Raw genomic sequence first — 25,552 nt, forward strand, 5'->3', positions numbered from 1 at the left:
ATAGGCAGGAGCTGAAAGCCCAGGGCCTCTTTTTCCACAGGGTTCTTGGTGACCTGGCAGGAGCAACATCTCCTGGGCTGGAAAGGACTTGTGGGACTTAAGATGGGTTCTTTTAGCAGCTTGCAGGGGGTCTCACTGATTGCCACAGGAGGACTGTCAGGACAGCAGAGGCCATGTCACAGCTACACAACTGGCTGGGAGTAGAACTGGATATCCTCAACACCTCAGGCTCCCTCTTCTCCTTCCCTCAGCCACTCATTACTTGGACTGCAGCATCATCCTCTTGTGCCTGCCAGACACTTTCTTACTTACCCCAAAGACTTTTGCAATCCAGGTAAAGGTGATCAGGCCAAGGCAGAAAGGAGGGGAGTTACATGAAAAGAGAACCAAAGCAGAAAACTGATTGGAGAACTGAACACTCTAGCACACTCCCTCTGAAATTAGGAATGCTCAAACAGAAGCTCAGCCCCTCAGCAATTTTGCTCCACTTGGTTTACCTGTGTACACAGGAGGTCTGTGACTGCACAGGGAACTGAATCCACACCCTCCATGTCCAAGATAAGCCCAGCAGTTTATCTCAGGCCCCGGGGCTGCATCTTGTGCCCCCAGCAGGGGCCATGGAGACAACATCTCCTGGCCACCAGTGGAGCACAAGCTGTGCAATCTTCTTGTGCCCACAGAAACTGGAATGCAGGTCTAAGAATCTGAAATTTAATAGCAGCAGGGCACTTCAGAGGAAATGCTTAGTTTGTGTAGTAATGCTTCCTTTTTTCTTTTTTTTTTTTTTTTTTGTGGCATTATAGCAGTGCCTTAGTAGCACTTTCCTGTCCTTCCCTCTGTTCTCCTCTTGTGACAGCTTTATCACTGAGAAGGTTGCCAGTGGGTCAACCCCTGACGCAGACAGCCTGTACAGTAGAAGCTCCCTATCACTACAGAACACTCCATTATAATTAAAAATTAATGGCAAGTGCACTCTCTCCCTCTCTCAAGCCTGAGAAATGTTTATCATTCCGGGGACAAAAGCTTGTGGGATACCAACGCTTTCTGTTACAGGCTCCGTGCATGGCTCTGTGGCAGCTCCCTCGTCGGTGTCACTGTGCTCTCATGCTTGTAATCTGCCCTTGAAACCTCTCCTCTCCTCTCCCTCAGCCACTGACAGCAGCACTATTGTTTTTAGCAGCTCAGCTTTTCAGCTGACTTCAGGATCCCCAGAGGCCATCCCTTTTTTCCTGACTGTGCTCCAGATTGCCATCAGTGCTCATGAAATGACTCCAGCACCGTTTGGTGCCTTGCCATTTAAAGCCAAGAAGGCACCTCCTTTCCCTTGGCGTCCTCACCCAGGATCTGTCTGCTGCTGGCTGAGCTGCCTGGGCACTGGAGACTCTGGCTGTGCCTGACAAGCAATCTCGGCAGGTTTCCGGGGCAGTGTTACACTCTGTCAGCACTGTTAGGGCTGAGCAGGGCTGCACAGGATCATTGCTGGAGAGGCTTCCTGAAGGGGCTTCCTTACTGGAATGTGGCTGACTCACCGCACTCAGCCGCTCTTGTCTCAAAGAGATCATGCTCCTGCTGCACCAGGGCAGTGATGATGCTTGTGAAAAGCCCTAGGAAAAATCAGTTGCTGCAATATGAAGAGGAGAGAGAATGTTTGGGAAGAGCAGTCGCTATCGGTAGCTTCTTGCTGCTGAACAATTTCTGAGTGCATGCAGAGCTCTGGGTCCCTTTGCGTCAGCCACAGGATGATGCATCCACTGCATTTTCCAAAACGCAGCTGCACCCAGCCAGGGTGTGGAGTGCATCATACAGCGATGAGAGCATGTGTGTTTCTGTGTGTGCCTGCTGGGGAGCTTGCAAGCCCTATGGAGGGTCTGCACATGTGAAGCAGAGGTAACCACCTGCCCCCCTCGTTGTGGGTCCATGATGTGTTACAGATCCCACAGAAGTCCCGTTTTCCCGGTGAGCAGCTCTGCCCACACACCTCCAGGGTCAGCAAGGGCTGCCAGGGGACACATGGGGAGGCCAGCAGGAGAGCCTGTGCTTGGGTTCTCAGTGGCTGGCTGCCCTCCAGGTTGGCCACCCTGTCCTTTGCCCAGGTTTATTCTGGGAAAAGGCATCCCACCAAATGCTGGCACCATTTCCTGGCACAAGCAAGGCCCTGGTGCTTTCAGTCCCCTCTCCAAAGTCAGGCAGCTCAGGACACTCACTCAGGACTGTGTATCCCAGTGCTCCCAGCCTGAGCACAAACACACTGCCCCACTGCTGGGAGAAGAGCCCGGAGCACTGCTGAAACCCTGGGCATGTCTGCCCCAGCCTCCCAGTCCTGCCTCCAGCAGCCTCAGAGACTGCACTCGTCCTTAGCGATGACTCCCAGCCCACTCTCAGATAGCAGGGCCCAGTCTGACAAGGGAGAAGCTGGAGAGGGACTCTGTCAGAAACTGTAGTGATAGGACAAGAGGGAATGGGTACAAATTGAAAGAGGAAATTTAGGTTAGATATTAGGAAGAAATTCTTTACTGTGAGGCTGGGGAAGCCCCATCCCTGCAAGTGTTCAAGATCAGGTTGAATAAGACCTTGAGCAACCTGGCCTAGTGGGAGGTGTCCCTGCCCATGGCAGGGGGTTGGAATGACATGATCTTTAAGGTCCCTTCCAACCCAAACCATTTGGGATTCTATGAAACTGATTCTGGACACCACAGATCCTGCTCAGGAGGAAGGTGTGCAGATCCAAAGACTGGGCTTTTTTCCCCTACATTCTCCATTTTCTGTTTTGCAGCAGGATGACTGCTGCACTTTATTTGACCCTGGTGAAGATATAGAAGCAAGGAGGGATTTATCTCTGCAGAGAGCTTCAAGCAGCTCATCTGCTCTCCTAACACCCAACCCAATTCCCTGCCTCAAAGCAAGACTCAAAGTTCAAACTTTTCCTACAACTTCAAAGCAAGACTCGGGTGGCACGAAAGCCACGTAGGCAGCTCGGTCAGAGCTGACCTTCTCCATCCACCCCAGGTAACACAATCCCTTCCCATCCCCAGCCCATGCCAGCCTTGCCCTTGGCAGCTGCTGCCTCTCCCACCTGCAGCCCAGCAGCACAGACAAACATGTGCATTTGGAAGGACCTGGCATTTGAAGTGCTTTCACTGCAGTCACGCCCACAGTAAAAATTATAGTTCCCATAAATGACATATGCAACTACAATTTGGTCAAAGTCTTTTCAAGGCTTCCGACTGAGCAAGTTATAGATTGTAAAGGTCATCGTAAAGCATCGGAGAAGTTTAAATCTCTATGACCTCGAGAGCTCTCTAATGACTTTTTATCAGCTGTAACTTGGAACTCACATATTCAAGCAGCAACCAGCAGTTGCAAAAAGTTCCTGCATAGAAACCAGAAAATTGCAAACAACACAGACACGGCCAGATGCAGCTGCAAATGAAATGCTATGAAGAGAAATGAAGGGACAGCCATGCTTTGCATAGCTCATAACTTGTAGTACGAGCACTGGGCAGGGATAACAGAGTAAAGAAGAGGTTCCTTATTCCCCAGGAAAACTCCTTTCTCCTCACCTCCAGCGTCCTCGCAGGACTGGAGGCGGTAGAGGAGATGAATCATACAATATTTGCAAGACTTGTAAAATCTTATCAATTCTGAAAGCCAATTTGTGCTAATCAGCACATATCGCAAGTGCAAATGATAACTCAAAGGAGCAGCTAAATGACTGGTGCAACCAGCTGAAATTGAATCATCTGAAAGTTCACTTGTGGCCACGAGACCAAATTGTCACATCTCCCATTCTTCCTCCAATTCTTCCATAAAAGGGACTTATTTTCCTCTCTTAAGCAAGCATAACAGGATGATGTGCCTTGAACTCCAGTTCACTGCCTTTCTCATGAGCAATGGGAATGGGCCAGTGTCCTCATGTAACCAAACACCACCTCCCCTCAGGACAGCAGGTTGCTGTTCCCACCCAAGCTCTCACAGTGCCCTCCAGAGATGCCAGGCCCCTCTTGCTGCCATGCCTGTCCCTCAGCACAGGGTGCAGAGCCACCAGCTTGCTTTCTTCTACTGCTGTTTGCCAGTTTCTTTCCAGCCAGATCATGGTCCAGCCTGAACACCAGCCTGAGATACCACACAAAGAACTGGTGGGGCAGTACATTACACAGCTAAACTTCTTCAGCTGCAGAAAGTAAGTTTAGGGGATTCTCATTTATTTTTCCTTTGCATCTAATTTACCACCAGCATCAACTAGGAAGAGTATCTCCGTGTATCTCCCAGTATCTCCCTGGAGCATCAGCAAACAGGCATCATTCCAGGGCTCTGTATCGTGTATACAGACTGAAAGGAGCCAGGTTCACTTTTAATTGTGCAGCTGATACTGTGAAATTACTTCTACAAGTTGTTAAAACAGATTTTTCATTTTTTGAGACAGCTTAGCCTGAGTCAAACTTTACTTTCAGTTATATGGGTTTAAGTCAGGAGTAACTGATCATCTCAAAGCAGCACCAAAGTCACATTTTCTCCTCCACTGACACTGTGAGATTGTGCAACAGAGGAAATGGCAAAGCTGGAGTAACTCTGGACTTTGAACACAGCTACTAAAACTTGTGCTTTGACTGTGTGAACCCCCTTTACTCCTGTAAGCTAGCAATCCAGTTAATCAAGTACTCCAGTTAATCAATTAAGTACTTCAGTTAATCAATTACTACACAGAAGAATCCAACTTTTCAAAAGGATCCAAAAAAAGCAACACTCCAAAGCTGGTGTTTCTTACAGTCCAGGCTGAACTGTTGATTTTAAACCAATAAAGCAGCCTAATGCTCCTGAGCTTTAGAATTAAGCAAATCTGAAGCAAAATAAAAGCTGAGATTTACAATGCATCTCTTGACCAGTCTTTAATTGCAGCAGCCCCTTGTGTCATACAGAGTCCTGTGTTCAACTTCATTGTTCAACTTCATACATAAAGCTTTGGCATACTCTGAGTTTTCAGAGACTTTCTTTTATTCATAACCTGTCAAAAAAAAGATACCTTTCAGGAGAAAGGGAGACTCAAAGGAGATCCAGTCACTTAATAGCCTAATTTCTATCACTAACCACATGAAGATGAATTAGGCCTTCAGACACTCATCTCTTCCAACAGGGATCTCTTGAGCTTATCAACACACAAGATTATAAAATGCTGTCTGCAAGCAGTAGGGCAATCTGAAAACTTGCTCTTATCTGTTATTGCAAAATAGACACCAAAGGGTAGGATTCACCTCACCTAATTTTAGCCATCTAAATTGCTGGCATCTCATCTCAACAAGTCACTGCAGCTTCCTCCATGGCCAATGGCATGAGATTCCCTTCTATTTTAGGATGGAAAAAGGAACAGCAAAGAAGGCATTGACTCTGCTGATGGGGGGAGAGCAGATCAATAGCTTATGACAGATGCCAAGGGCTGGGAGAATCCCACAATGACATGTCCAAGAGCATGCATGGGGTGTAACAGGTTCCTGTGAGGAAAGCTGCAGTGATTAGGTTCAACTAATTGTACACAGCCCTAGACCCGTGGAGGAGCAGGAGGGGCTGGTCCCTGGCTCCATCAAATGGGGGATTAGGGAAGGAAGAAACCTGAAAAACAGCAGAATGATCTAAATGCTCATCATGCAATCTGCAACTACTAATGTCCATTTCATTTCATTTCACTAGAACATTTAAACATGAGAAACCTTGAACATTTCAAATACTCTGGAATGTTAAAGGGACAGGCTTATCCCTGGCTTTTATCCACTCACCTTGTTTCAGCATCATTTGACTCCAGTCACACTTTTTTTCCAACAAAAAAGTATTATGAATTTACTTCTGTGTGGTAAGTTTCCCTCAAATGCTGGCTTTTTCTTTTCCATAAACTCAATTCATTGTGAACACCTAGAAAAAGTAAGCTTAGAGAAAACACACAGACTTTCCTAGAGAAGTGTTTGACACAGGTTCTTCTCTGATGTTTCTGATACTTTTTCTTTCTAGGATTTTTAAATATACAGTGTATTTCACAGATGAGGTGACTTTTTTCTTATTTTTCAGTCTTGCATAATGAAACACTTTTTATATAAAAAAAACTTTCTCGAGGTTGGTGGCTCATTGATGATTTGGCTCTGAAGAAACAGTCCTGGCAAGATACACCTGAAAATAAAGTCATCTGGGAGATGCTGAAAGATTATCATCAGATCTGAGCAGCTTGCTGGGGAAAGCTGTGTCTCAAATCACCACTTTGAGCATGGCTGACCATGCCAGTGGACACACAGTGAACAGTCCTGATTGCTTTGTTTCCTGATTTCACATGGAAATGAGGTGCAGATGCCAGTCCCTCTCATAAGGTGGAATCTGGCCCATCACCACAGTTTGCTGACCTGGTCATGAGCACCTGTCACCCCCAGCTTGTGCACACCACACTGACCTTTGGAAGGTCTTGGTTTCAGGTGGGGAAGGGCAGGGAAATTTTCAAGAAATATCTCAAATCCACAGGACATGAGGCTCCATTAGCTTTTCTGCTCACAGAACTACTTTTTTTCTTCTTCTGTTATTTACTGGCTTCCAAAGTTTGATGAAAGACCTTTGTGAGCAAATAAATCAATGCAAAGTGGATGATGCCCTTCAGTGTTTCTTAAAATCGAACACTTTCATGAGTTGATATTCCAGGAAACTACCAATTATCATTTTGATCCCTTTAGGATTAAACTCTAGGAGGATTAACTAGGATAGCAAGATAAGAAAACAAATCCAAAGAAAGCACACTTTACAGAAGATTTAGAGCCTTTCACAAATCTGCACTTGGTAAGTTCAATGTAGTGCTGAATCAGACATGGCAGAACCCTCTGCAACCCACCTGTGTATGTGAGATCTTAATCTTCATTTTACAGTCCCAAAACAGACTGTTACCATCCGCAGCATCTGAGCCAAGTAATTTCAAGCTGATTTATTACATTTCTAGCTCTAAACATCCATCATTCTGCAAACAGCCTAAAGGGAGATGCCCTATACCTTAACTTACACATTTTGCAGTGGTCTCCCTCTAAAGCTGTCTGCCAATCATAATATTTAAATCCTATGAAGTTTACTTCATGTTTCCTGTAATTTGAAGTCCACACTGTATTTTGTTAACACACTGGGTATCCAGATGAGGTGCAATAACTTTAGTATGGAAAAAGGTGCTACCACAGCACTGCACTTCTCATTTGCTGTTCCCTTGAATAGCCTCACTTAACTGCCTCTGCTTCTGACATCATGGAAATGATTGCTATTATTTTCTACATACATCATAAATTCTACCAATATCTAGCACCAAGTGCTTGTATTTACCCCTGAGATAAGCAAGCTGTACTCAGAAGCTTCAACAAACCCCACGTTTGTGAGGGGCTGTGATGCTGCTCATGACAGAGCAGCAGCTCATTTTAGCTTCTTCAGCACACAACCGAGTACCATAGACAACAGCAATTTATTTCCCTTCTCAGGGCTTTTAAACAATAGCCCATTTTCTAGCATGCCTGGCAGCAACAGACCAGCTTGACTTGCAGTTAAGAGTGAATATGAATACAAATTTTGAAAGCAGAATCCATTGCATGCTACAGAATTTCAGTTTTCTTTTATTACAATAAAAGAAAGAGAGAGGTGAGAAATAACAATAAAACTGGAACTTGGGGTGCATTCTGACACACAAGAGTTATGAAAGGCAACAGAGTTTCCCTCACAGTACAGTAATTCTTAAGGATGGACCAAAAGGATTATTTACCTCTGCAATGAACTGTTATCAAGGAATGAGAATATTTTACCCCATCTAGACAGCAAATACACAACATAACTACAGACCATTTTGGAAACCCATTATCAATAAAAGTCTCTCAAAGAAATTAAGCCTGTCCCATCTCTACCAGACCACCCAAGGTTTTATTTGGGTATCTAAAACCCAACAGGTTTTCCCAAGTTGCATTTTAGTTGGGTTAATTCGAATTCCCGAAAAGGATTTTGTCAGAGGAGCTTAGGCAGAGGGTTTTTTTTTTTTTTCAGTCAAGCCCATCTTCCAACAACTCTTGTAGCATAAAAATACAGTAAAGACGTAAGCATCGTAGAGCTCTTCTATGCTTCGTACTCAAATATTTTAAGATCCTCAAGGAGTTCTTTAGCGAGCGCCTGCAGCTCTGCATTGCGGCTCTGGGACAGGGCGACGATGCGCTGGAAGGGCAGCGTCTCGCGCACCTCGGCGCCCGACCTGGCCAGCACCTCCGGCTCCAGGAGCACCGACTGCAGCAGCCGCAGGGCGTGGAGGCAAACCTCTGTGTCCGGGTCTAAAAGCAGGGGAGAAAAGCATCCAGGGCTTGTTAGAAGCGGGTCTGAAAGGATCCACCAGGCAGACAGGGAATAATGGAAGCGTTGTAATTCCCAGGTGCTGTTTGCTGCTGGCTGGCTGGCTCTAGGAGGTACCTGAAAACCACATTTTTGTCCTCCCTCAGCAGCTTCTGCCCAGCAGTGTTTGTGAGGGAGAGATAATCAGGAACCTTTCTCTTGTTTTCAGATGTTGAAACTGCTGTACAGCAGGGAATTTATCAACCTGAATTTATCCAGTCAGTACCCAGGATGTACTGTTGGATGCAATTCAATTTAAGAGCAGAACAAACTGTATCCCATGATTATTCAGACTTAAAAAACAAACAGACTAACAATCTGCAGTAAATCATGAGGCTTTTCTTTAATTTCTTTTTATATGAGGCTTTGGATTTCCTCAAAGCTCAATAAAATATTAATCTAAATAAAACATTCTAGCAACCACATATCAACCTTTCAAGTGTTTAATTCAGTCTGCACCAAATTGAAATGGGTATTGAAGCACTGCTGCTCAGGAATGTGCCAGGAAAATGCAGCAAAGACCTTTGACTGACTTAAGCCAGGAAGACATGTAATAACTCCACTGCTAAGAACACAGGATGTATTTTTAATTACTGAAACATTAGGAGCATTACATTTTAATCATTCGCAATGGCCCATTTGCATTTAGTGGTTTACAGCTTTATCAAAAGCGTGTGGTAGAAAGACTTCCCTATCCTGCATATTCCAAATGAAAACATCTAATATATTTTTACAGCTGAAGCAGTTATTTGTCCCACGTGCCATGCATTTTTAATGTGTTTTTCATTAGCATACCTAGTCTTCAGCAAGCTTTTGATAAAAGATTGTGCAGAAAGGTTGACAAAATTAATTCAGATCACTTTGAGCACAACATCACCAGAGAGACCAAAATCTCACTGAAGGAGCATAAAACCAGCACAGTGATGAACCAGAGTGCACTGAGTTTGGAGGGGGTATTTGGTAGGGCTAAGGCAAGTTCTTTCCTTCCCTGGCTTATTTCACACATAACACTGGTGACCTGAAAAAGGACTGAGAAGAATTATTCATTAAAGCATAAGGGTTGAAAGCACTCAGGGGGGCAGAGAACAGGATGTGATGGACACTGAAGAAGACTCTGGATTTCAGCATGAAACTCACTGCTGAGATGGGGATTTTTAAGTAGCTCCCAAAAGCACATGGCTGAAGAACAGTATTAAAGATTGTGATGTCTGATCTACACCCAAAAGCCAAGCACTCTCTCTCTCTTCTCCCATCTTCCATCATAAATGGAAATAATCAAGTGTTAACCTCTTGAGAAAGGAGTTCTACTTTCTCCTGCAAAACCAGCAGAGTGGGGTATAATCTGAGGACACGGGTATTGTCCAAACCCAAAAAATAACATGCATTTTCTCCTTTTCTGGGCACGTTGGACAATTTTAAACATGTCAGATCAATAAAGGCCCTGTGATTAGTGCCGCAGACCCATGGCACAGCCACTCTTACTGCTGACACCCAGGCTGAAGGCCCTAAGGAGTCTCTTTCCATCATCACCTCCAGCAGTACCTGCAGGTGCAACTTTCTGAGTGATGAGTACTCATAACTCTTGGGGAAATGCTGCAGCTCAGCCTCACAGACAGCAAGACTTTATGTCCAATTTCCTGGCCAGCAACACTTCAGTGAATCCTTTTGAAAAAACCTAGGCACAAGTTTTGGTTTTCAGACTTATTCTGACCTAATCAAAATATGACTAAAAGCCTTGAATTTGTCTTCCCTTGCCTTCCATTTTTGCCTCCATGCCTTCCACACTGTGTATTTTTAATGCCTATTTTTTTGCCTGATACAATGATCAAACTCTGCACAGATCACCTCCCCCTTTTTCTGTTCTTAGTATTATTCTACATTTATTCATTGGAAATCGCAGCCACAAACTACAGCCCAAATAGGTAAGAAGAAGGAAGCTTTGGGGAGTGAAATCTATGTAGTTCATTTACAATCTTCCTCTGTGTTACATTATTCCTCCATGAAATAAAGCCACTAATACTTTTAATGGCTTGCAGTACTGCTGGGAAGCTTCATATATGTAAGAGGAAAAGAGCTTTGTTATTACTACTGTTACAGGAATCAATATTAGTGTTATCTGCAAGTGTTTAAAGGCTGTAGAAATTAAAGAATCGATCAGGGGAGATGCCTTAGCAGGGGAGCCAAGAAAATGAGGATCTGTAGGAGATCAAGAAATGATTTCCAGCTTGACAAACAAGAATGTTTTCCAGTAAGAGCAGAGAGGTTCTAGGAAGAATCCCCAGCAGCAGCCAGGGAAGCTCAACAGCTTGAGTCACTCAAATGAAGAACAGATTAGGCACGCGGGCATCCAGCAAAGGAAGGAAATGATCCTGCACCAGAAGATGACTTAATACACATTTAACCTCAGATTGCCATTGTTTTGAATGTATTCTGAGATGTTCTGGGTTAAATACATACATATGCCTTAAAATATACTCCCTGAGGATTACATGTGGTTTTGAGAATACTACTTATTGAGGATAATCATGTTTCCTAAGAGGATTAAAAAAAAAAAAAACAGAGAAATCATTCTCTTGTCTCCAGTATCATTAGGGACATTTTCTAAAACCCCTGTCTACAAAGCACTCAGAGAAATGTAAGGAATCTTCATTATTCAGCATTATATTTATGTCAACAGCTTCCAGATTTAGTCATTTCTACACTAGCTGCGTAACATTTCGTTCGTACAAGATCAAAAAAATGCTTTAGCTGTAATCAAATCAGTGCATCACATCCTCCCAACCACCAGCACACACATCTCCAACTACAATTTCAAAACTATCACCATTATTTCTGGAGGAGAGGGGGAGAAATCAAGCTGCTTGCCTCAGCCAGGCATAGCACAAACCTACCACCATCGTAAGGTGCTGATGTAATTTTACCAAGGTGTTGAAACTGCTGGAGCTGGCTGACGTCCTGCAAGCTGCCAGCTCAGTTTGATGTCAATGACTTACAGTCACTGACAAAAGGCAGCTGATAACGTGGATGGATTTTAGTCACATCTGTCATTAGCACCAGGCTCTCAGATGAACTGTCCCCTACAGCAGTGTTTAAGTAATTGCATTACATCAATGCTGAACAGCTTATCCACAATTGGCTCCGAGTTGTGTGAACTCAATTTACACGTGGCCACACCATCCTCTGGCCACCTGAATGCAAGATTTATTGCCAGCACACTGTTTACAGCTGTGCCTGTGTACAAGAGCACTGAAGGTCAAGTGCAAGGTCCTGCACATGGGTCGGGACAAATCCTAGCACAAGCACAGCCTGGGGGATTCAGAGCAGCCCTGAGGAGAAGGACTCAGGGGTGTTGGTGGATGAGAGGCTGGATATGAGCTGGCCATGTGCACTGACAGCCCAGAAAGCCAAAATTGTCCTGGGTTGCATCCAAAGCATCATGGGCAGCAGAGGAGGGGGGGGATTCTGCCCCACTCATGTGAAGACCCCACCTGCAGAGCTGCCTCCAGCCCCAGAGCTTACAATATAAGGAAGATGTGGATCTGTTGGAGTGAGTCCAGAGGAGGGACATAAGGATGATCAGAGGGCTGGGGTACCTCTGCTATGGAGACAGGCTGAGAAAGTTGGGGCTGCTCAGCCTGGAGAAGGCTTCAGAGAGACCTTAGAGCCTCTTCCAGTGCCTAAAGGGGCTACAAGAGAGCTGGGAGGGACTTTGTACAAGGGAATGTAGTGACAGGACAAAGGGCAATAGCTTTAAGCTGCAAGAGGGGAGGGTTAGATTAAATATTATGAAGAAATTCCTCACTGTGTGTGTGATAAGGCACTGGCACAGGTTGACCAGAGAAGCTGTGGATACCTCATCCCTGGAAGTGTTCAAATTCAGGTTGGATGGACTTCTGAGCAACTTGGTCTAGAGGAAAGATGTCCCTGCCCGCAGCAAGGGGGTTGGAATGAGATGCTCTTTAAGATCCTTTTCAATTTAAACCATTCTATGACTTTACAATTTCAAAAGCTTCTCACCACTGCTGTAGATATGATTCAATTCAATTCCTGTCTGATTCCAGCAGGAAGGAGAAATCTGCCTCTCAGCCTTTCCTTGTAATGAGCCTGTCAGACTCTCTGTGTTCACAGCATATCCAACAGAGACAGCCACGGCCACGGCTTCCCCTCTGTGAGATCTCTTTGCATTGCAAGGGCTGGCAGGGCTGAGGCAGCATCTGCAGCAGCAGTTTTCCAGACATTTCTATACTGTTAATAGGTCTGAGGAGACAAGAAATGTTGTGGTAAAGATGCTCTGAGGGGAAGGAGCAGGGAGAATACTGAAGTAGAAAAAAAGGCCAAGCTTTGCTGCTGCAATTCTTACAGACACAAATGCACTTTGTCTTTACAAAATTTTTGCCCCAGCTCCTGTGTTACAGCTGAGTTTCTGTCAGTCTCCTCCCTGGCTGGGTGGTTGCTCCCACATAGAGCTCAGCTAAGAATTCCCCATTCTCCTACAGACACACCTTGTCATGCTTTTATCAGGGAAATCCTTGAGAGAGACTCCCAGGATCCAAACTGAAGCAGCAATTCAGTCCCAAATTGCCTGGCCTCTACTCGGGATGAGAGTGAACAGGAGTTTGCAAAGAGCTCTGTAGCTGGTGGGTAACACTGCTCCTCACAGAACATCCATTTGCATGAGCTGCTAGGCAGGGCAAGGACCCTGTCAAGAAGCTCCTGCTCAGATGGCAAGGACAGCCCAGAGCTCCATCTGGGCAAGCAGCTGAGTATGGAAAAGGGCAAGCATTCCAGGAGACTTGCCATGGCCACTCTTCCAGCCTCCCAGATAACTGAGGCTCAGGGGACGCTGCGTCAGAGCTGACATCCCTGCACTTACCCAAATGGATGTGGTCTTAAAGAGCAATCCTCTCCTTAAGATTGATTTCATCATCTGAAGAACAGCATGAAGATGAATCAGGGGCAGTTTAGGCGGGATATCAGAAGGTTTTTCAGCCAGAGGGTGGATGGGCACTAGAATAAGCTCCACAGGGAAGCTGTCAAAGCCCCAAGCCTGCCAGAGTTCAAGGAGCATTTGGACAACATTCTCAGGCACATGGTGGGATTCTTGAGATGTTTTGTGGGGTCAGGAGTTGGACTCAATGATCCTGATGGGTCCCTTCCAGCTCAGCATATTCTATGGTTCTATGACAAGAGGATGAAATTGTTGAGCACTTGAAAGACTGATTTTGATTTATGAACCAAAATTTCTTTTAATATAGACATCAGTTTATAAATATGATGGTTCTGTTTGTCCAGATGTTTTTTAAATAACACTGCCATGCAAATAACCTGAAATTTCAAAAGCTCTCACAGCCATAACAAATTTAGACAGAAAACCTTCAGAGTTAGTAATGAAAAGCAAATATTGAGGGTACAGGCAGCAGAGTGAGAATGTGCTTCATACAAGCATTTTTAATAGAGACCATAATTTGCAAAGAATTTGGATAAATGTTGGATTTCCACATGGAACTGTGGTGGAGGAAACTGAAGGGTAAGACCTAAAATTAGTCCTATTTCTCTTTTTGTGTTTTGTTTAATGAAGTACCTGGAGCAATTTCCAGCTATGAACAAGAAATGTCACTGACAAAGTGTCTCTGAATTCCATGCTTTCTCAAGTATCCAAAGAGACATTTTTTTTAAACTGCCTGCATTCTAAGAAAAGGAAAGTGGGGAAAAAAAACAAATAAAGACACACAGTGTTAAAAATACCCAATCAACCAAAAAACCTCAACCAAACAGAAAGTAGAGAACAGCCTAGACTCCTTTTCTCCAGCACTCATTTGTTAGCAGATGTTCTGCATGAAAAAAACCAAAAAACATTAAATTTACTCTTTATTATTAATACCTCAGCTGACTGTTATTTCTTATTCTTCAAGAGATCCTTGGCAGAGTAATGTTCTAATCCACTTCTTTAGGAGTTACAGAATGGAGGTCTTAATTGTATCTTTAGATGGAAAACACCAGAAAAAAATAATACTGACAAATCTCAGGTGTATTTCTACCCAATCTGATACAGGCTTCTTTTTCTGTGGCTGAGGACAGGGCTTCTTTAAATCTGAAAGTTATGTGAAACCCTCAGCCAGGACACCAACACAAGGACAGCAGCTGATGGAGGAAACTAAAGCTGCCTATTTTGTCCACGATGGGAACAGCTGCTCTGCAAACAAATGGTGCTCCACAAGAGGAGAACTCTATTGGTCCCACAAGCTGCTCCACGGACAGAAATCTGACTCATCATTCACGTGCTTTATGCTGGTGCCAGGCTGGGAAGGTGTAGGCAGGCTGATACCTACACAGAGGATTCAGTGATGAGTGTTGGTTATTGAAGGGTGTCCATCTTTTAGAAAGTTTTAAAAAGGCAGGAAAAAAAAAGGAATAGAAAGACAGCCCACCTCATGAAGTGATAAAACTACAGAGACCTGCATTATCTTCAAAAAATGTGTCAAACATTTGGTTTTCTTCTATGATCAGTACAGCCTCCAGCAGAAAGAGCTCTTAAGAATTCTTGTTAGTGAACAAGTCACACCAGCTCATCCAAGTTTCCCAAAGACAGTAGGACAGTTTGCTGTTAACATTCTTACTCCACTAGGAACCTTTATTAGATATTTTTCTCTTCTTTCTCTTCCAATCGGTGTATTCAACATTGAGGAACATTTCTGTCTCTTCAAAAATGCTGAGACAACTTGAATCAAATCCCTCTTTGCCTCAGATACAACAAAGGGAAATAAAGAAAATCGAGTCAATTATTTTCCTCTCTTCATCTAATGGGAAGGACATTCTTCTTCAGGGGACAAGGACAGGCAGAGACTAAGAACTCAGCGAAGGAATTTGAGGGAGTTATCAGCTGCATACAAGGCAGTGGGAGAAAGATGGGCCTGATGTACAGGCTGAGGTCATGGACATTTGGAGATTGACAATGGAAAAGCAAACAGGATGATTCTCTGAAAATAAAAAAAAAATCAGAGGATGATTTCTGGGGCCTCTCTTAGTGGGAATGGTGATAAAAGCATACAAAACTGGAAAGCTGTCAGGTCATAAGCTTTCATTGTTTTAATCAAAACAGGCTTTGAAGAAGCTTCCTGCAGGCAGGCAGCACATCCAGGATACTCTTGCCAGCACAGGGCAGTGCTCTACTCTCCTGCATGGAAAAACAGGACCTTATACTGTAGCAGCTCCAGGTGTTTATGAGCTGAACCTTGGCTAGCAGAACCTGAAGATTCCTGTCAGGGGAGCAGGAGAGGAGCAAAAGTGGGAGGAAGCTACTGAATTTTCCAAATAGAGACATTTAGAAATATATTAAATGTTGGAAAACTATGGAGATCTCACACAAAATGATGGGAACAAGATCAGGTCTTGGATCTGACCCCTCATCTGATACCCAAACCAGGCAGTTCTCTCTTGACAGCAAGCAGCCTTCCTCCAAAGTCAGGAATCTGAACCTGCAGAACTGCTTTATCCAAGAATCTTCCTCCCTTGCTGTAACTGGAGAAGTTTATTATCAAAAAGTCAAGGAATTAGCCATGATCATTCTTCTTTCTACAACCCAGCCATAAGCAATTAGCACTTCCAAACTGCAGAGTAGTCTTTCCATTTATTTCCATTAGTAGCTGCAAATTAATTATAAATGTTTCCCATTTCATCCTCTTACTTGACCTAGGAGCCTTTTTCAGACAACAGACTGCATCAAATTATTATCTTTTTTGTTTTATCACAACAATTGGAAGGGCATATTTGGGAACTCATAGACAAGATTCTTTGAGGGTGTTTTGGGTTGGTATTTTTTGCTAGAACACCTTATTTATATATTAGCCAACATAAATTAAAAGGAAAACCTGGACTAAGACATGTAAAATTTCAAAGCACAAAGGACCATGTATTTGATGTTCTCTGAGGATCCCATTTTTAACAAAATATATTAAAAACCCCTATAGAAAAGGTGTTTTCCCTTACAAGAATTACTTAATTTCCTGAGACCTTGGAAGAGAGAGCCTGTGGTATTTCACAGCAGGAAATTATTTGATGAAAAGCTTGAGCAGTTACATTTTCTGTAAAACAGTTAAGGGAACCATGAACTATACAAATGGCTTTCAGTTTACCAACCCTAGCCAAAACTTTTTCAAAAACTCAGCATCAAAACAATGTCTGCAAAAATCAGACGCAATCTCTCTCATTTCAGCTGCTCTAAGTATTTACCAGTCGTACTTCAGCAAGGTTTTAGCAGCACAGAGGGATAATTAACCTCCCCAGTCCTGTCTGCACACCAGAATCTCCTCATAAATCTTGAGAAAGCACAGGCAGGGCAGTGTCACAGCTCTGTCCCCCTGCTGTCCCTCCCGAGCTGTGCATGCAGCTGCCAGCCCAGTCCAACGTCAATCCCTGCTGGCTCCTGCACAGGGATTTGAAGCCTCCCAGAGAGCAGAGCCTTGATGTCACTCATGCACCTGACAGTGACAAGTCCTTGACGTCCTTGGAGCCCTGCACTGGCCACAGGCATAGCTGGGAATAGCTTCTCAGCCCTGGAGCCCCAAATCCTATTAGAGCACAAGGCTTCTCTCCAGAAAGAGACGCTTCTGCAATGAGTCAGTGAAGTTACAGACTTGGCTTCTTCCCTCCAAATGTGTACATTTTCCTGTGTTAATGGTAGTGAACTGATATGTAGTTTCCCCTTAAGGTTTATTTTAAAGCTGGTATCAGGAAACAAGTGGCTTTTTTTAAAACCACTTCATTAAATTTCTCCATTCCCTATTCTTAAATCTACCACCCTTAAACTTCACATTAATGGAATATTACATACAATGTCAAAAATTTTGTGGGAAATGCACATCTTCTCCCTCCATCTATTTGCCTTTTATGTTTACTTTTATTCTGTCAAAAGCAAATCAGGTTACAGATAAAAATTTCTGGTTTGTTATTTGCAGTATCTATTGCAATTCTACAAAATCCTGAAAAAACAGAGTTTACAAGGTTTTTAGAGCAACTTACCATTCAACAGCCACCAAAGCAGGGGAATAAAACCTGGACTTTCACTGATGTACTTCAAGCCTTTCAAGTTGATACTCACATTGTAAAGTGACATTAGCATTAGCCTAGAATTGAAAGAAAGGAGATCTGAGGGCCTTTGATTTCTTTGCATGCTTCAGCACCTTTTGCCATTTCTGTCAAGTATATACCAATGCAGAACCCTGTGCTAATAATTTATATTTAGGTAAGAGAGATAAATCCCAAATTATATATAAGCAAGTTGTGCAAACCTTTGTTTCTACTGTTAAGTAACATATTCCAAACAGGTGGAAAAGAGTAAGAAGGCCTCAGGGAGGGGCTGGAATGTTCTCTGTTCTGGAGCCAGCTTGGCTAATGCTCTCTCTCATGCCTGTGTGTCACTGCACTGCCACCATGTCCACACAAAAGGGAAATGATAATTCCAAATGGACTTCACACCTCACATCTAATTCTCAAACAAGGTTTCATGACTTAAGCTCCTATGCCACCAGCAGACTTTTGGACACTCTGTGGACACCTTCAGAAAGCAGAAAAGGCAGTGACCTATTGCAAGCAAAACTGAGTTTTAAGAGGTGTCATTTATGTACTCTGAGTTGGATCACCTTGATTATTAAGGAGAAGAAAGAAGGAAGAGCAGATTTATTAAATCCACTGCACCAGTGGCCACTGCCAAGCAGGGAGAGGTGCTCTGGATCTGAAATTGCAGCTGGTAAAGGCCATACATTGCTTTTCATCCAGCCCCTGCAGCTCTGGGCTTCTAGAACAAGCTCTGACAAAAAGAGCACAGCACTACCTATAGTCAGCCAGAATGGAAATGATCAATAAACCATCATCTTATAAAAGCAATGTTAACATTTCTAGAGAATGTCTTTCACCCTTAATCTGTTTGACATTTGCAGTTAGAAATAAAGTGACGTAAAAAGGCACTGCTGTGTTTGTATTTTTATTTCACTTGTTTGCTTTGTGCAGACAAAAGGGACTGGTGGTGGTGATCCAGAGAAGTGCTGAGGTTTTTGGAGTGCTGGAACACTCCATTAACATGCAGAGGCATATTAATATATAACAGCATATTTAATTAAACACACTCACCTAGACACAACAGAGAAGCATTTCCAGGCCCTTTACAACCACCTTCACCTCCATTATCACCACATTTTAGTAAATATTTTTTGCAATAATAATTGCAAAAGTGCTTATTGAAGCAAACCTGACACAAATTATTGTTTACTGGATAAACAATACTTTCTGGTGTAGTTTTCTAAAATGTGGAGTGAGTCTTAATTATGCATTTCATAATCTTTCTACTTAGACAAGCCAAATTTAATTAACATCTTGTACTACTGTATCTGTCAATGCTTTCTTTAAAATCTAGAACTAAATGCACAGCTAAAGCTCTTTCCTGTCTTTTTAATACATGGGATTAGTATATACAATGTACTATTATTTTAAATATGTCTCTTTACTGGCTACTTTAAACTGCCACAAAAGCAGATTTGAATGTTCTTAACCATTTAATTACAGCTACAAACAATTATGTAAATGTTTATTGACTGTGTAACAATTACAAACATTGAACAAACCCTACACCAATGAGAAGAAAACCTGAAGTCTTTCCCATCTGCTATTTCAGAAAGGCAAGGACACCCCTGAGATTTCAGTCTCAGCACTCAGGTCAATGCCTGGGATATATTTATTCCATACTCACAGACTACAGTGGATATCACAGCAGTTTTAGAGTAAGTGACAGGTTCTCCCTGTAAATTTTTTTTTGTTTATATATTCATCCAAATAAAACAGAGGATTGCTAGAACAAGAAAAGAGAACTTGTCTCTTTATCAGCTTACTTTGATACTGCTGTGTGTAGAACTGGACTCATGGTTTCCCCTGATTTGTCACACAGCAATGAAAAAGATTTTTGAAAACAAAAGCTAGAAAATAATTGTAAAATCTCAGAACTAAGCAAAAGATAACCACAGCACTTAAAATTAAAAGCCAAATTTTTTCTTTAACTGATTGGATTATAAGTTAATGTCTTCCATGAAACACCATGGTTATGTTTTAAGAAAAATACATTGCATTTCCAGAATAATGAACAGATATTTTCATCTGTGAGGTGTAGTTTTAAAAATGTATCTGTCTGTATGAATATGTATATAAATGTATATGTAAACATTATTTATGATGACTCCAGAGTCCATCTTCACCTAACTTTGAAATTGCACTAGAATTTATAGAAACCTTCATATCCTTGTCTCACAGTTGTCTTTCATTTTGTCCTGGCTTATGCTCCCTACAGGAGGAGAAAAAGGAGTTCTGATACATCTGCTTATGAAAATGCTGATTAAGGTTAACCAGCAGCTAAAAAACCTTACATTCAAAGAACAATTAAAAAACAATCAACCACCCCCCCAAAACCCTTCTTTTCTGGGCTGGAAAACTGTAAAACTTTCCGAAAGGATAACTATAGTGTTAGTTAGGAACAGGTTTTTCAAACTGAACAGTGACAAGACACATACAATGCTCAAAAAAAAAAAAAAGGAGGAGCTTATGTTGATTATGGACATGAAAGACAAACACAGGGAAACATTTTGCACTAAAACATTTGAGCAAATTAGGCTCCCTCATTCTCTGACAAGGCCATGAAGAAATGTCCTTTCTGGCATTTGCTTTAATGTCAGAATACACCATTTTTTTAATCCAATGGCAAGTTCAGAGTAAGGAAAAAAAAATGCTGGTTCTGTGGGGATCAGAAAATATCATCACTGCACTGCATTCAAGCTATTGTAACATATGCTTAGTGTTTCTCACTCAACAACCACCTTGAGCAACCTCTTATCCAAGCTTCCCTCCATTTGTTAGCCTACCAAGCTGGCCCCTGTTGAATTCCTTGCCACCTCATGGGATTGCTCTATGTATATTTTACCAGCAGTGCTATATTGGCAGGCAAGTTTACAACACCATGGGTAGTTCTTCTGCAAAGCAAGCAGATTTTGATGTATAATAACAAGCAACCCAAGATATAAACTCAAAAGAAAGGCCCTCAAATCCAATTCCATTAATACAATATGAAATGATGAAAATAGTTTATCTGGACCCATAGACATGTATCCACCTGAAATTCAGTGTGTGTGTGTGTAGGAACATCTTCCCTCCTCCTCTCAAAGCCCTCTTTTGTTTTTACCCCATTCACAGACTCTGAAACAGCATGAATCCTCTTTTCAGGGTTGTTTTTTGGTTTTGGTTGGTCTGATTTTTTTATACACATGAAGGCACAAATTACCTTTTCTTTAGTAAACTGAGATTCTTGTACAATTCTTTCAGCCGGGATGTTTTCAAAAAACCCCTACCACTGACCTTCAAGCCCAATGCTTGGGAAACAGAGCACATAACTGATCTCAAATCATCAAGGCACTATCTACAGCACAGGCTGTTCAGCTTTCCCCTCACCACCCAACAGAGAAAGGCAAACACCTTCAGAGGGCAACTCGCTCCCCCTCACATGAGCAATCACCTGACAGCACCATCTCCTCCCAGTGAGTGTGGGAAGGAGCCCAGGCAGTCAGCAAATGCTTGACATTCCCCTCTCTGACAACTGAGGTTAGGCAAGATAAAACCTCTCCAAAGTGAAGAACGGGCCTGATTTCATGACTATCACATCCAACCTGCCTGATTGTGTGCCTGGACGTGGTCAAGTTACCGTAGCTGGCCGGGCTGCTGTTTGTCAGCTGAGCTCTGACAGCTGCCTGGGGTATGAATTGTTTGTGTATTTATGAAAAAAACACCACATTGCTCAAACCACCTTCATAAACAAACGAACCAGGTGTACAGAACCAGTGCCCACACTTCAGCAGATGAGCCACTCGTTAAGCAGTAATTTGCTCAGCCAAGGCCATATATCCTCAGCTTGTAAGGTCTAGGAGAAAAAGGCAAAGACAATTGTTTATTTAATCTCTCCATCAGCTGAAAAGCACTTTTGCAGTAGCTGAACTGTGCAACAGGGCCTTCCCTTTCAAGCTGTATTGCAAGGTCACTTTACAGGCATTGCCTCTTACAAACTGAAGCGTGTGGCGAGTCTGGCTGCTAAAGAGGCTAAAATGATTCAATTTTTGCTCTCAGCAGCTCCACAACTCATTTTCTTCAACTAAGGACATGTGACATTTTACACTTCATATTAGGAGGGAATAAAAATGAGTTCACATTTCCCACATCTTCTCTGTTGTAAAACTTGCTCTCACACCTTCCTTATTCCACATCAAACTCAAGGCCCCCTCCCAAGCTGGAAGAGGGCACCCCTGCTCACCTTTACAATATTATGGTGCTTAAGAGACTTCCCAAGAGACACAAAACCTGGATAAAGTTTTGTAGTCAACCCCAGTATATCTGCAAGGAACACTACTGGGAAAAGAGCTTCCAAAAAGTATGTTTCCTCTCGAAGAAAGGAATAAAGGGGGAGTGGGAAAATTACTGTCATCACTTGAGCTACACTGCAAGATAATGCATTTCATTTGAAAGGGGCAAGAAAAGTCAACATACACTTTAAATTTGTTACAGAGTCCTGGCTTCATGTCTCCCAGGAGATGCATCATCGTGTCCAGTAATTCCCGACTGGAACTGACCAGGAACTCACGGCCACATGCCAGCGCAGCCACATCTGTGGGAAAGCCCAAGACATCACCAACAATCGTGTTTCAAACAGAAGTTTATGCTAAGTATCAGGACCACTAAAAAGATTGGTCAGCTGTGAAGAATGAACTATGGCATTGATACAAATTTCAGACTACATTCACCTGTATAGCAAATACTGAACAACAAACACTTATCCAGCTCCTTCAGAATTCTGCATTGGTAACCAAAGCATTTATTCAGAATGCCCAGTGTCCCAATAGCAACACAGTAAATTGTGAAACAAAAGGCTCTATTCATCCACAGGTAATGTGTGACTGTAACAAAGCTGATCATTATAGGTTCCACTTCAAAGGAACAGGATTGCAGAGTTTTACAATCACTCAATTCAGCATATCTGGTACATCATACAACCAAAACTCTTATGAACACCTACTCAAAAGTTGTTTTCCTACCTCTCTGCAAGTGTGGCATTATTTAAGCACAAACCAAAAGACAAAATTATTTGCAAAGGCTACTGTTTCCTTTATTATTTTCCCTTATACCTGCCTACTCAGTACAGTGGCATAATGCATCACATAATAATTTTATTATTTTATCTTTATTGACATCCCAACAGCTAAAAATCCCACATTCAGAAAAGCTGTTCATTCAATAATCACTTATTTATACCAATATCCACTGTTTTGTCTATCTTGCATCATGTATTCAGTGTAATTTTGATAGCTACAGTTTCACAGAAATTCAGATGATGTATCAGCCTCACAGCCTCCCAAACCAAGCACAGTCATTCTACAACAGATACATGGCTTTTAACTTATTTTCTGGACCTAAAAAAAATATTTAGTATGGAAGTCAGGTTTATAACCTTCTACTTCTCTTATACAGTCAAAGTGAGATGTATCTGATAGTAACAAAACTTTTAAGCATTTTCAAAATCCTTTAGTCCGTGCCTTAAGCTGGGGCTGATCTACTTGCACCATCTGCAATTTGTAATCTTGTAGATGTTGGCATCACTGGTGATTCACAAAGGAAATTGCTCGATGTGTACAAACTAATGTGAGCATACAAGACTGGTACAATGGTCCTTGTTTCATTCCAGACTGAAGGATGCAATAGGAATTTCAGAACTCAATGGCTCTTACCTGTCTATTCCTTCACGATGACACAGGCAGCACAGAAGTGCCTGTAACAGAAGTGTCAGTAACAAAATTTGCTAGAACTTTAGAAAACCAGAAAGTCACCCATGATATCAACAGTGACAACTTAACTTTGAAAAGCTGTATTTACTGCAGCTCCTATGAGGCAATATACATTCCCAGTAGGTGTGCAATGCTATTCTGAGACACAACATTAACTTACTTGTTACAATCCCTGCCAAAGCTAATACAAACTGATTTTCCTCAGAATCCAAATCCTGCTGTTTCATGTCTTCACTTAATGACTTCACAAAGCTCTCCATGGTCTGGGCAGTGATTGTGAAAAACTTTACTGCTTTACTCTGCAAGTACAGAGGAGAAGAAGGATTACACACACTACAGCAACTATTATTATTAGATGCTACAGTAAAACTGGTCAATCTTCCAAATTATTAAAACATCCAGTTACTTGAAATAAACAACAGAAAATGCCATGTATTCACTGAGTGACATGTTTGATCCCCTAGTATCTGAAACCATTACCTTAGAAGAAAACAGGAAACTACTCAAGGCCGCATTTATTCATAAAACTGAACTACTGCCTATCTACCTCCTAGGCACACAATAATATATAAACAACCAGCAGAATTAAAGCTTATTATAAGTGAGAATATTATCTCTTTGTTTTGCAGTAGTTGCACCAGGTGTTTCACATTCACTTGGCCCACTGCAGTAGCTTTTGTCAAAATCAGCTGAAGATTGGAGACCAAACATGAAATTCCTAAGAAAACAATGAAGTCCCCAGGAAAAAAAAGCAGGATTCAAATGGATCCTAATAGGACTCATTAATTGCTCAGTAACAGCAAAAGGCTATGCAGAAGTTCTTTGGAAAAGGAAATGGAGGTCTCTCCTGGGTCACAGATTGAACTAAGTCAACCATGTCACGTGAGAAAAAAAAATCACCACAGCAGAGCACAGGAACAGGAGCACAGGCTGAAATAATGGGACAGTCTTTTCCCCTCAGCTGTAATCCTGCTCCATTTGGGGGTATCTCAGCTTAGGGAGCACCACCTGGTACAAAGCTCAGGGCAGGTCAAAGAGCCTGGCCTGAGGTGCAGAGTCCACAAAGAGGGATGGAGAGACCTGTTTCTGTTTATTGGTAATTCTGACTAGTAAAACACTGCTGGAACTCTATTTCACACAGAGGATGAAGGCTTTCATAACCAAAGGCAGAGAGCCCATAATGCTGGGTTTCCCAGTGTCTTTAATAATTTTTCCAATTGTTTCATGAAGCAGATGAAACTTTTAGTCATTTCCAGCACTGACCCAATGGGAGAGTTCAAGAAATGCCTGAACTTTTATTCATTTTGTAAAGTGACTGAAAATCTTCATACTTTTGGAAAATTACTGCTTTGACAGTATGTGCAAAGCTAGAGATAGCATCTATTTATTCCTCCACTGCTGCACATTCACCATGTTAAAGATGTACCATTCCTGTTGGGTCACTTCAGCAAGAGGGGACAAAAAGCCAACACAGTATCTTCACAAATGATGCTGTGGCCCCAGAACAACAGGAATGAAGGCATCATGGAGAAAGAGGAGGAAGATAAGTGCAATTCTGCATGTGCTGGATGTAGTTTTTATATGGACACCACTCCTCAAAGAAAGCAATTTTAACACAAGCACTGACTATAGCTCAAGAAGCAAGAGGGTGTGAGAGAAAATGAAGAGCCCAATAAGTCATTATGAAAATACACATTCACATGGGAACATGAGGGTACTAAGCACCCTGATTAGCTGGTATGTTGCACAGAAAACAAGAGAAATCTTCTATCTGCCAACCTCTTGAGGTTTCACTGGTGTCCTCTCTGCTGATCCTCCTTTCCACACAGCCACTACTTAACTAGTGCTGAGCTCCAGCAGAGACCCATCAGGTTTATAAATAACTGCACAGTCCCTTATTAACTTGACAGCATTTTCATGGGACTGAAGAATGTCTCACCCACACATGTTGAGATAAGGACAGTTCTGAAAGTAGCCATTAAGGTGCTTGAGCTCAGATGGTGCAATGAACCCTCTGCTGTCTGTGAAACTCCTGTGTGAAAGCTCCAGGTAACATGAAAAATTGCTGCTACAAAATATAAAGTCGGTTGTCACCATATCAGACAACTGAAGTAGCAAAACACCTTGTAGGAACCAAAATTTCTCAAGTTGAAGCAAGTCTTGATGCTGTTCTGAAATCAAACCTCCAGGTTGTATTTTCATGTGAGAAGCCTGTCATATCCGGCTGAAGCTTTTTGAAAGACATCCAAAACAATCTCATGGAAATTAATTTACTTCCTTTTTTGGTACATACAGGTAGGAAACCTTGAAAACTCTCTCAT

The 25,552-nt window shown here is 42.4% G+C and overlaps 1 protein-coding gene across 2 annotated transcripts in view; it reads right to left on the bottom strand.

Moving 5' to 3' along the window:
- Nucleotides 1-7,491: 7,491 nt before the first annotated feature.
- HSF2BP (heat shock transcription factor 2 binding protein) overlaps nt 7,492-25,552 on the bottom strand; it is a 30,504-nt gene continuing 12,443 nt past the window's right edge. For both annotated transcript variants that reach the window (XM_053936213.1, XM_053936212.1), the window contains exons 5-8: nt 23,392-23,530; nt 21,940-22,057; nt 17,389-17,492; nt 7,492-8,312 (exon numbers count right to left, since the gene is read on the bottom strand). In XM_053936213.1, coding sequence (XP_053792188.1) covers nt 8,104-8,312; nt 17,389-17,492; nt 21,940-22,057; nt 23,392-23,530 — 570 coding nt within the window. In that variant the 3' untranslated portion in view covers nt 7,492-8,103. The remainder of the gene's footprint in view (nt 8,313-17,388; nt 17,493-21,939; nt 22,058-23,391; nt 23,531-25,552) is intronic.

This window comes from Vidua chalybeata, chromosome 2 (assembly GCF_026979565.1).
Source record: "Vidua chalybeata isolate OUT-0048 chromosome 2, bVidCha1 merged haplotype, whole genome shotgun sequence".
In the NCBI taxonomy this organism is placed as follows: Eukaryota; Metazoa; Chordata; class Aves; order Passeriformes; family Viduidae; genus Vidua; species Vidua chalybeata.